General features: G+C 45.9%; 1 protein-coding gene across 1 annotated transcript; it reads right to left on the bottom strand.

The window, feature by feature from the left end:
• Window positions 1–154: 154 nt before the first annotated feature.
• PRSS54 (serine protease 54) lies at window positions 155–11,950 on the bottom strand. The gene is given in 6 exon segments (XM_047712387.1): window positions 155–782; window positions 4,103–4,234; window positions 4,806–5,064; window positions 8,543–8,714; window positions 11,862–11,910; window positions 11,912–11,950. Coding segments are annotated over 6 exon segments (1,239 nt in total). The 5' UTR covers window positions 11,948–11,950; the 3' UTR covers window positions 155–191.
• Window positions 11,951–12,186: the final 236 nt, after the last annotated feature.

Here is a 12,186-nt window from a genome sequence, read left to right as displayed (position 1 = left end):
GCACAAAGGAAAGTGACCATCCCGCATGCGGGAGTGGGGCAGAGGAGCCAGCCAGCCCAGAATGAGCCGTGGGCCTGTCCGTGGCAGCCTGGGTGTGCCAACTCAAAAAGACAGACACCAAAACGGCGTGGTAGCTGCCGGGCGCTCAGCATCCTGAGCTTACTCTTCAGTTGGGAGGGTTAGCTCCTAGACTAGATACCGTTGCAAAAGAAAACCAGCACAGAGAAAAACAAGATAATTTCTTGGGGCTGATGTAACCTGTTCTGACCTGAAGTAGACCCACCACTGTCCCCGGCCTCCCCGTAATAGTCATAGTACATGGGTTGTGCTGCCATAACAGAAGACTTGCCTAATTCCCCAAACCCTTTCTCCCCCATGTCTAGACTCTTTCTAGAGCTGTTTGTTGGCAATGCTGGAAATGTTGGCAATGTTGGCAATGTTGGCAATGTTGGCAATGTTGGCAATGTGTGAGAGGTGACCTTTATATGTCCTTGCATGTATGTTTGGGACCATTCACCCTGGCCCAGCCCGGAATGTTTTTTCGGCGTCATGATGACATGTGATGAGTAGCTGGAGAAAGGAAACGATTCCTCCCAGTGGTGGAAGGAAGAGAGTGGACGGCTGGTTTTCTTAGTCTTGGACATAATCCAGTCGCTATAGTCTTCCACCTTGATGTACAGAAATAGGCCAGGGCATTTCTCACCACCATGGGACAAGATTCCTGTCAGCAACCACATGTTCAGTTTCTGGAGCTGGCACATCATTGGGTTTCCTGGGTCCCCCTGTGACAAAAGACAGAAGGCTTCAGGTCTTAGAAAAACTTATTTTAAAAAAAATACATATATCCTTCTGCAATTTACTATTTGTTCTAGAAATGCTTTACACTAGTTCTCACTGGAGATGGGGTAAATTATAGGCTACCAATTCCAAACTAGGCGGCCACTACCACAAATTCCAACACGATGACTTTTTCTTTTATTATGCAAGTTATTTGTAGGCTTCTGCAGTTTGGCTCTAGCTTTCTGGTTCCCATTTCATTTTCATGGCCCTTTGACTAAATCCTCTCTGTCTTTTAGTTTCTCATTCCTCAAATGTTGACCCCCCCCCCCCTCGCTTTCTGGCTAGAATGCTTACATTTCTCCTTCTCCTCTCTGCTTTGTTTCCGTCCTTCATTTAAGCTGCTCCCTCCATCCCACACTCCTGCCGAGGTCAGAGTCACACACCCCCAGGATCACTGGCCAGGGAGGTTCACAGCCTGTCCACCCAGGGCAGCTGTCTGTCCGCGCCCCTGCTCTTCAGCCCTGCCCATGCTCCCACAGGAAGTGCTCCGCCACACAGACCTTATCTCCCTTCAAGGGAGCGTGTGGGCGCTCGGCACGCTTCCCTACATACATGACCCCAGTGAGTCACCTACTGGTCTCTGAGTTAAAGTGTTTGTACCACAGGCAGAACTCCTAACGCCATGCCTGGTGTACAGTCTGCGCTCAATAAAGAATCAGCTGCCATTATCCTGGTGTCTAGAAAAGGCCATCACTTTTCTGTGAAAAGCTGAGAAATATGGGAATAGCAACAAGACAACTTCTAGGTATCATTTACCTTACCTGCCCCACCCCGAGGTTCCCCTTCAGGGAATACCTGACCCCCATTCCTGCTCTGTGGTCCATCTTGGCCCAAGAGGGGTTGTCATTCAAAGGCTAGCCAGCCCCTTTGATCTGCGTGGCTGCCTCTGTAGGAGGACAGGGCAAGCACACGTTGTTCTTGCTGTCCTGTGCTGCCAGGGAGCAGAGGACAGAGATTTCATCCTGAGTTCTGGCTGGCAGTGGTAGTACTGTTGAGTTGGCTCCTGTCTGCACCTGCTCATGTCTACCTGGGGCACAGAGGCTCTCAGGCCAAGCATAGCGTGGTCTCCCCTCCTGTCACCAGTCCCACCCCCAGTTTACTTAAACTGTGGTTTCATAGCTTGAGGAAGAAAAACAACCCAATTGAGGACAAATGGTTTGATGAATGAGTGTGGGGTAGACCTTCCCAGCTGTGGCATGGTTTTGCAAGTTGCCATGTCTTGTGGGGATAGAATACACCGCTTTTTCTCTTCCTCATAATCTGTGGAACCAGACTTCTGAAGCCCAAGCAGCTGAGAGAAGTAGGACAGGGGCTCTTCTGGAGCAGTCCCACTGCATCTCCCAGGGGAGCCGCCCCAGCTTAGAGGGGCTCTTTCCTTGCGTGATCCTCAACCTTGACAGTAAACAAAAGCCCTAACGGTTGTGGGGAAACGGGGGGGCGGCAAATTCTGAGTTATTCCACTTTGGGTTGGGTTTCTGGGCACCCACTAGGCAGATACTGGATTTAGGTGGTTTATTGTACCGTCATCTACATATTTGAATGACTTTGAGGATCTCTGGACGCTAGAACACGTTTCTGAGAGGCAAGGATCCTAGGTAGACAAGTCACTGTTTGTCTGAGCCAATTTGCAAGCACAGTTCAAAAACAAAGGACTGACTACAGGTGTGCGCCAGTTAAAAACCAATAGGTAAAAACCAGTTTGAACTTTGCAGATAGATTTAAAGAGGTAATCATTTAGAGTATGCGCAGCTTACCATATTCCATTGAATCTAAGATGCTCTTGAAAAATTAGCATCTTTGGAATGAAATGTGTCTCTTAATTGGTTAATGTCAGAGTTCAACTGGCAGCATTTTCTCACGAGATATTCCATAGAAAAAATGGTGTATTCTACAACTTAGAATCTTAGATTTGATGAAATAAGGTGCTGGATTGATGGAATGGCTGATAGCAGGATTTTGATAAATAGCTATATTTTCTACTGTATTGTAACACATTATCTACCTTAAAAAGTTGTTAGCCTTTCACCTGGTAGAGAGTCCAATACAAAGTAGGCACTCGGGGCACCACAGTGGCTCAGTGGGTTAAGTGTTAAGATCCCAGACAGAGTCTTGGGATCCATCCCTGAGTCAGGCTCCTTGCTCAGTGGGGGGTCTGCTTCTCCCTCTGCCCCTCCCCCACCCCTGGCTTGTATTTTCTTTCTCTTGCTCACTCTCTCTCCCTCAAATAAATAAGTAAATAAAATATTTTTAAAAAGTAGGCCCTCAATAAATGTTGAACCAACTTTGGAAGGTCAAATTTACTGCCTAGTGAAAGGCAGTCCTTCAAACATTTGCAATAAAATTACTTTTAGAAAGAATTGTCTGCATATAGGTATTTTCCCCTCTTTCTCTAAAATACTTTCCCTAGGGGTGCCTGGGTGGCTCAGTGGGTTAAGCCGCTGCCTTCGGCTCGGGTCATGATCTCAGGGTCCTGGGATCGAGTTCCGCATCGGGCTCTCTGCTCAGCAGGGAGCCTGCTTCCCTCCCTCTCTCTCTGCCTGCCTCTCTGTCTGCTTGTGATCTCTCTCTGTCAAATAAATAAAATCTTTAAAAAAAAAATACTTTCCCTAGATCATCTGGAAAAAAAATTTCCCCACCAGGGAATCCTGAGTGGATGATCAGCACTTACAGAGGAGAAAAAGTACCTGGAAATCTGGTGGACTTATGTTTTCATCCTTACCCTAACGTTTATTAACTGTGTGACCTCTGTAAACTGCACCTTCTCTGGGTGTGGACATGAGGGAGCCTGGGCCAAGGGCTTGTGAATTTCGGCCATTTTGCTGAGGCAGTAGAAGCACATCTATACAGCCTGCATGAAGATGGAGGGCAGGGCTTCTTACAGAAAAAAACTTCGATAACTGATGAGCACCTAGCATCAGAGTCTAGGCTCCATAGAAGCTGAAGACGAGGACCCCACCCTGTGGACACGCTCCAAGTATATCTGCGTGCATGGTTTGAGCTCACACTTCCAAACTTCCAGCCAGTGAGAAAACGTCTATGACTTAGACATGCTTAATCATGTCACACTGAAAATGGTGCCTGTTTAGGCCATTCAGTAGATTTTTATGGAGCATTTGCTGTCTGCCAAGCGCTGGGAATCCCAGGTGCCAGTCCCTGCCAGTTCCCATAGAGTCCACCATGCAACGAGGGAGAGTCCCAAGGCTCCCTTGAAATGACTACTGCTTAATCTCAGACTTTAGCTTTTACTCCATCATGTTCTTACCAAGCAGACAGCATCAGTTTCCTGCTCTATGTGATTGCCACATCCTGTTTTCTTGATTCTGTGTAAAGGACACAGGTCGATGTCTTTCACGGAGATTTTCCTCAGGATACTCATCGTCATGTGATTTCCTGTCTGGACCATGCAACAGAGAGCCAGGAATTATTAACAAGAAGAAATTGCCTATGTTAACTCAACTACAACTCACATATCCAGATGGGAGTAGAAAATGTTCTGATAAACCCATTTTCCTTATAGAAATCAGAACACGTGTCTGAGTTTTTCTGAAAACTACCTTTGCTTTGAACTTGAATCTAAAAATGAACATATTCCACCCTTCTTCCACATCTACAGAGAATACATTTCCTTGTTCATGTCCCAAGGAAACAAAGATAGCTTACCCAAGAGGATAATCAGTTCAGGGAATAAGATTCCCTGACCCCTCCCTAACTTGGCACTCACTTCAGGTCGTTCCCTGCCTATGTACTTCTAATTTTGGTGTAGGACTAGAAGAAAAAGACCAAATGCAAGAACGATCACAGGTAAGGCAAGCATTGCAAATCTTGACTGATTACATGAGGGTTCCAGCCCAACTCCAGAATCTTGAGCAGCCTGAATTATTCAGATAAGCCCCAGAATGGTTCATCCACGTCACCCCCACCGCTAGCACACACACAGCCTCCTCTAGGAGAAGGAAGGCATTAACTGCGGACGTGGGATTCCATCCTGCCACCCAGCAATTCCGCAAGACTGGGGACACATGCAGCTTTCTGCCGAGGAAGCAGATGGGCTGGACCAGGCTGCTGAACTCTATTGCCGTGTCTGTCTTCAGGAGGGCTATGTTATTCATCATGGTTTCATTATCAAAATCCTCATGGATGATGATGGTGTTGACTGGATACTCTTCATGAGAAATCACTTTGGCATCCATCTTAGCTATACCAACTATAACGATGACGTCCTTCCTAGAGAGAGAGCAAGGGAAACTTGAGAAGCCAAGGCATGATGAAAGAGTCACCCTTCCCTGTTTTCATATTTATTGTTTTTTTTTTGTTTTTGTTTTCATTTTTGTTTTGCTTGGAATACTCATTCAACTCATTTTTCCTGGGCTAATTTTTACTGACCCCTTTGGATCCAGTCCCTAGGAAATCTTTTCTGAACCCCTAGGCTTGTGTCCTCCTTTGTGAGCCCATAGCATCTTGGGAATCCTCCATCCGAACATCATTTGTCCTACCACCCCAAAATAATCGTTAACTTGTGGCTAATTATCTTTTTTCATGCTTTTTCAATGGTTTTATTTTTTGTTTTTCTACATGGTCATTGTTACGGCCAAGATGTAATCTTGACTCGATTTTAGCACTTAACATTTTAACCTAAATATCTTATCTTTTCATATTATATACTCTGTAAATACTCTTCAGAGAAATTCCGATTTTAATAATGATGGAATACATTCTGGGTGTTTTCCCTTTCTCCTCTTGGGAATCACCCAAGGAACTATAGCAGAGTCTAAGAGGACAGTCCAGAAAGAAACTGAGGATATAGTCATCTTCCATGAAATTATAACTCTAAAATGAACACCAAGACAAAAACTCAAACTTCCCAAATTTGTCAGAAAAGACATACAAAACAAAACAAAGGCAATAGTGGGAAAAGAAAAGAAGCAACAAAAGCCGGAAACATAACCTAAAATAAAGCAAGAAGCAGGAGTTTCATTCTGACCGTCAATTCAGAGCAGAAGAGCATGAAGTAAAACAAAGAGAGGCTCTTAATGATGAGAAAGAATTCAGTCCACAGTCTACAGTGAAGATGTCATAGTCATAAACATCTGCAGCCCATGACATAATGTTCACAAAGGGAACACTCAGGAAACAGAAAAAGCCTGAAGCTTGTTTGTGATAGATTTTCATTTACCTTTGGCAGCCTAGGACGATCAAGGAGATTACCTCCCCCAGTTTTATATATTAAATTGTACACCAAAGACAGAATGAAATTTGAATTTTAACTGTGGGAAATGTTCACATGGATCACATATAGTAGACCACAAGGACAACTCCAACGAATTCCTAAATAGATCAGTTCACCATGAAGTATAACTCAAAATTCAATAATGTCAGAAAACAAAATAGACAAAACACCCCACTACCTGGGTATTTAAAAACTCTGTCTTTAATAAAACTCTAAGGCAAAGAGAAAATCAAAACCGAAACAGACCAGATAGAAAATAGCAATAATGAAAACACAACACGGAAAGCAGAACCTTTCTGGAAGGCTAGTTGGCAATGGCTACTACTCTTTGGCTGAGTCTTTCCACTCCTGGGTTATTTATGCTACAGGACATTGCATGTGTGTGGAATAACATATGTACAAGTATATCTACTGCAGCATTTTTGTACCAGTAAAAGATCAGAGGCAACCCCAATTTCCATTCATAGAGGACTGTACAATTATAGTAGATCCATCTTGGGATATTGTGCAGCTGATAAATGTGGGCGCTCTCTATGTAATGGTAAGAAAAGTTGGCTCCACATTCCCGGTAGGATGAAAAGGACTACGAGTGTAACACTGTGTTGGTGTGCTACCAACTGTATGGAGGTTGTTACAGACTGGACTGTGTCCTGCCAAATTTGTAGGTGAAGTCCTAGCCCCAAAGGTGACTGTATTTGGACAGAGGGCCTTTAAGGAGGTAATTAAGATGAAGTGGGCTCCTAAGTATGGGGCCCTAATCTGATAGGACTGGTGTCCTTGTAAGAGGGAACAGAGACACCAGGAATACTTGCATTGAGGAAAGGCCATGTGAGGACACAGCAAGAAGGCAGTGGTCTGCAAGCCTAAGAGAATCTTCAAGAGGAACCAGTCCTGCTGATCTTGGACTTGAACTTGGACTTCGGCCTCCAAAATGGTGAGAGATAAATTTCTCTTGTCTAAGCCACCCTGTCTGTGGCATTTTCTTATGGCAGTTCTAGCAGATTAATACAGGGGGAAGGAAAATTCTTTCTCTGTCAATGGATGTAAAAATCAATACAGATAGACCTATAGATATATAGATAACCATAAATACATTAATTAAGGAAGAATATTCAAGAAACTGATGACAGGCTATGGCTTAAGGGAAGGAGTTAGTCTCTGAAGGCCAGGGGAAAGGAGGAGCTGCTTTACCTTGTATACCCTTTGGTTCCTCCTGAACATTATACTATGTATACATATTTTCATTTGAATGCATGTATTTTTTAAAAATGCATGTGTTTTCAAATAATATAAATCATAGGTGTGAAAAATTCAGCAGCTGTACAATATTCCATTAAGAGTTTACACTATTACTTATTTAACCAATTATAGTAATTATAATCTCTCTCCCCATACTTTGTATGTGTATATACATTTATATACACCTATAAGGCATATAAATAGTATAAAGAGAGATAGATATGTAATTATATATTATTTATATACTGTTTGTTATATGCTATACCTATGAAAGAGTAACTATAATTTATTTATCCATGATAATTGGACATTACATTTCCAGTGTTTTATGTGTAACAAACGATCCTATGAACTTTGTGCATAAAACTTTTCCAGTGGCTAAAGTTACTTCCTTAATGTTGATTCCCAAAAGTGAAATCATGGGGTCAAAAAGTAAGATGTTTTACAAAAGAATTATTCCTTTAATACTATTTGAGGTTTCTTTTTCCTGGTTTACAAGAATGCATATTTACTGTACAGAATTTGAGGTTCAAAGATGAAAATGGAAATCATGTGCATTCTCAACGTTTAGGAGATAAGTGCTCCTAAAACGTTCACTCATTTCCTTCACGTCTTTTCTCTGTGTACATATATTTGAGGCAGACATGTTGTTAAGGCTTGAGGTTAAGATTTTTTTTTTAAGATTATTTATTTATTTGACACAGAGAGAGAGAGAGATCACAAGTAGGCAGAGAAGCAGGCAGAGAGAGAGGGGGAAGCAGGCTCCCTGCTGAGCAGAGAGCCCGATGTGGGGCTTGATCTCAGGACCCTGAGATCATGACCCGAGCCGAAGGCAGAGGCCTAACCCACTGAGCCACCCAGGTGCCCCGAGGTTAAGATTTTTAAGTGTGGGCTCCTATCAATTCATTTAACAAGACTAGAGTCAGGACCTCTAGTATCAGGAGTCAGTGCCTGGGATTGTGGTAACATGGGGATGGATATCCTTCCTTTGGAGGCTGGAAGGATTTCATTTCACTTTGCAGTCCCCATGGCAGCCAACACATTGGACAGCATGACTTTGACACCTGGTGATTTTAGGAACCCGAGAGTCCTAGCGAGCAAGTGCTGAGCCAGTAAGAAGCCCTGTTGTCCTGTTACCAGGAATCCACCTCCAGGCCTCCCTAAGCTGAACAGAAAAAGGTCCCTCCATCCCCACCTCCAGGGGGCTGTGTAAGTCCTAAAGGCAGGGGTACTGGCCTGTTCTGCAAGACGGATGCGATGCTGATGATCCAGAACTCACTAAGGATGCTGCCGAAAGTCAGGTGGGTGTACTGGGAGTCCTGCAGCGACACCACCCACGGGAATTCCTTGTCGTTGACCAAACCCTCCTCGGAAGTTTCTATAACACTGGCTTTCTGGACGCCACAACCTGCGGGGAAGGTGTGTGGGGACCTCACCGTTAGGGCAAGGAGTCGGTGGCCTGTGGCCACCATCACTGCATCTGACCTCAGGACCCCCTCTCCTGCTGGTTCCCCACTCCTGGCCCTCCATCTTGGTCACCACTAACTCTGCCACTGCCCCCTCGTTTCTTTTCCTAGTGGGTCTTCTTCTCCATAAAAGATGCTTGATGGCATCTTTGAGTTTAGAAATAACCTTAGGCTACCGATGATCTCTCTCATCCATTGGGCACTTAGCAGCACACTCGAGACAGTATCTGAAAGCTTTTACATACATCAGTGGTTCTCAACATGGTCTGGGACCTCTGTGACTCAAGACCCTTTCCAGGGTCTTTAAGATTTAAATGTTTCCATAAGAACACTAGACAGTATTTGTTTTTCTCACCCTCATTTTCTCACTAGTGTACAGGGGAATTTTCCAGAGGCTACATGATGTCATCACTCTGATGGCTAATAGCACATGTGAACCTGTGTGTTCTTCTGTTTTACAATTTTCCCAGTTTTTAATTTCTATATGGTAAAGATGGGAATATACAGCATCATAACCAAAATTTTGGGAGGAGGTCCTCAATAATTTTTAAGAATATAAAGGGGTCCCAAGACCAAAATGTTTGAACACTACTGATATATACTACTTCATATAATTCCTCCAACAGAATGAAGGTGGACTCTCTCATTCTCCATTTGCGGGGGAGAGCATCAGGTTCTAGAGCTGGTAAGCACTGTCCAAGTTACACAGCTGGTAGGCTACAGGGCCAGAATTCATACTCCAGACACCTTCAACCCCTCACCGTCCCTGTTCCAGCCAACATTTCATATCCTCAGATTTGTCCTTGCTGTTCCCTACCTCAGCAGCTGGCATGCGTGGCTCCCCCATGTCTGTTTTGCTTGCCTGTGTATCTCTAGAGGGATACACCTGGCCCACAGTAAGTGCTCAGTAAATCATCTGGTGAATGAATAAGAGCATTTTGCCGTATCAAGCACTTCCTGAAGTCTTGTCATCAAGGGGCTAAAGGGTCCTAACAGTTGGAGACTGCACCTGGCCCATTCAGGCAAGCTTGGCCTTTGCCTTCTCAAGCCCTCAAATGAGTTGCCTCCCACTGGGCAGTCTCTTGGGGAGTCTGGATTCTGTTTCAAATGAGAGTTAAATGTTGCCTAAAGTTTTAAGTAATATTCTCCTCCTGCCAGCCCTGGTTTCACCCAAGATGTTGTATTGCTCTGTATTAAAAAAGAAGTCCATATACATAGAATCATGGAGAGTGTAACTGTGACAGAGCAGGAAGGACCCTTGAAGCACAAAGCCCCAGACTGGGTGAGCCAAGACTCCTACTTTCCAGGCACCATTATGGGATGGCTACACGTGGGGTGTTTTGCTCTTGTGGACTGCTGACTCCCTCCCCGCCCTGTGTCCTACCTCTCATGCCACTCTTCCTGTCCCAAGCGTCCCCAAGCCCAGCCTCCTTACTGGACCTAGAGGTGTCTGTCTCATCCTCGGTACGCAGAGTGGAGTGCAGGAATTCTCAGCTCAGCCGCACGTTGCAGTCCTGCGCTGCCCAGCACTTCCCAGGCCCCTGGGGATGGGCTGGCGCACTGGTATTTCATACAGCCTCCCCAAGTAGTTTCTAATGCCTATTCAGGGTTGAGAGCCACGAGTGTTTTGGGAGGGCCCCGGAGGCAGTGTCCCAGGTACAGTTGGCCCCTATGCCGTGAGACCTGGGACAAGCCACTTCATTTCTCTGGGCCTCAGTTTCCTCTTTTGAAATGTGTGGTGACACACCTCTTGGAGTTGTAAAGATCACACAAGGAGACCATATGGGAAGGTGCTTTGCAAATTCTATCCTCATGACTGATAATGCTAAACCCAAGGCATCCAAAAAAAGGATGATTCCTTTTTTTTTTTTTTTAATGTAAACCACTACTCTGGTTGCTATTTATGAATCCCAGACCACAAGTACTCAGTACTTGTTTCTAAATTGGTGGCCCTGGGTGAGAGGTGTGACACGGTGGGCACCACTAGCCAGCTATGGGTCAGATCATTGGTGGCTATGTTTTCGGCGTTATTCAATTCACGGGACACTGGTAGTCTCTAGTGAACAAGGTTATGACTCTCACCCAGCCGAACAAGAACGTACGGATGGGTGATGACTATTGCTCTCTGAAAGCTCTAGTTGGCTAGTTTATTTGACATTATAAAACCCTTGGATATAATGAGGAAATCTGACCCAGAAATGAAATGTTTGCCCTGGGTCACTTGCCTGAGGCTTTTTAAGGAGGAGGAGAGGCCCTTTCTGTTTTGTGGGCATCCCTTGGTCTTTTGGGGGCTGTAAGGAAGTGGAGTAAGCTAGGAAGGTAGGGGGTTCACCCTTGATGTTGGGGTGTTTGGGGGGTAGGGTGGAGAAGAGTGGATGCTCTGTCATGTCTCCCATAGAACTCCGGGAAGTTAGGACAGAGCCAGCTGGTGGCAGCCAGAGCCACAGAGCTTGCTTGAATCAGGTGCCCCCTCTCTCCACCTGCCCCTTTCTAGCTGGAATCTTAGTCCTGGACAACCAGGAGGTCAAAGGAGAGACTGAGGCCCCAGCAGGTTCCCAGGTACGTCCTTGCTCCTGGGTCCAGCCCTACAATTGAGGGTCTATTCGGCAATACACTCTTTCGGATTAGAGAGAAAAGGTTTCATTGGGACAAAAATACCGAAGTAGAAACACAGGGAGGGCGTGGTTCCCAAGGGTACCAGCTGCCCACAGGCCCCTACCCGGGCAGGGAGGAAGGACATCCCTACCTCATGGTGCCTGGGGGATGAGCCCCAGGAAGAGCAGGGTGGGCTTTCTGAACAGGCCTTTCGGTAGCCCGAGGCTTACTTTCCTAATGGCAGTCTCGCTGGAGGATCAGCTCTGACATCAGACTGTGGAAGCCAGTTGCCTATATCCACACCCCAGTTCCCCTTCTTTGCCTGAGTCCCACCACCCACGCCTGATATCCAAGCAGAGCCCTGTGAGTCAGCTCCCCCTGGGTCCCTCTCTGGGCATCCCGGGCCTTTCCCTGGTCCAGTCCCCCTGCCGTGTAACACGAGCAGCTCAAGTCCCCACAGCGAGGAGTGTACTCACTGTGAGGAGCATACTCACTGGCAGAAGAGTGCGAGACGTACAGCAGAACTAGGAGCATCCCTCGCATCTCTGCCATCCCCAAAGCGAACTGCAGCGGACACCATGGGCAGCTGTGAAAACACAACATCCAAAGGCACAGGCTTTTCCTCTCCTCCCCACAGCGGCGATTTCCCCTCCACCCCCGACCCCCAGAGTCAGATGCCCTGCCTCTTTCCTTTCCACTGACAAAGCTTCCAAGATGTGGGAAACCAGACCTGTCACGTCCCAATTGCTTGGTTCCGTGCAGTGAAGAGCTCCGGGCCCAGCTGCCCAGCGCTGAGAGTCTTGGGATTGGAAAGGTGGC

Source organism: Lutra lutra, chromosome 17, assembly GCF_902655055.1.
Source record: "Lutra lutra chromosome 17, mLutLut1.2, whole genome shotgun sequence".
Lineage (NCBI taxonomy): Eukaryota > Metazoa > Chordata > Mammalia > Carnivora > Mustelidae > Lutra > Lutra lutra.
Note: the sequence above shows the minus strand (reverse complement) of the source record. Positions and strands in the feature narration are given on the sequence as shown.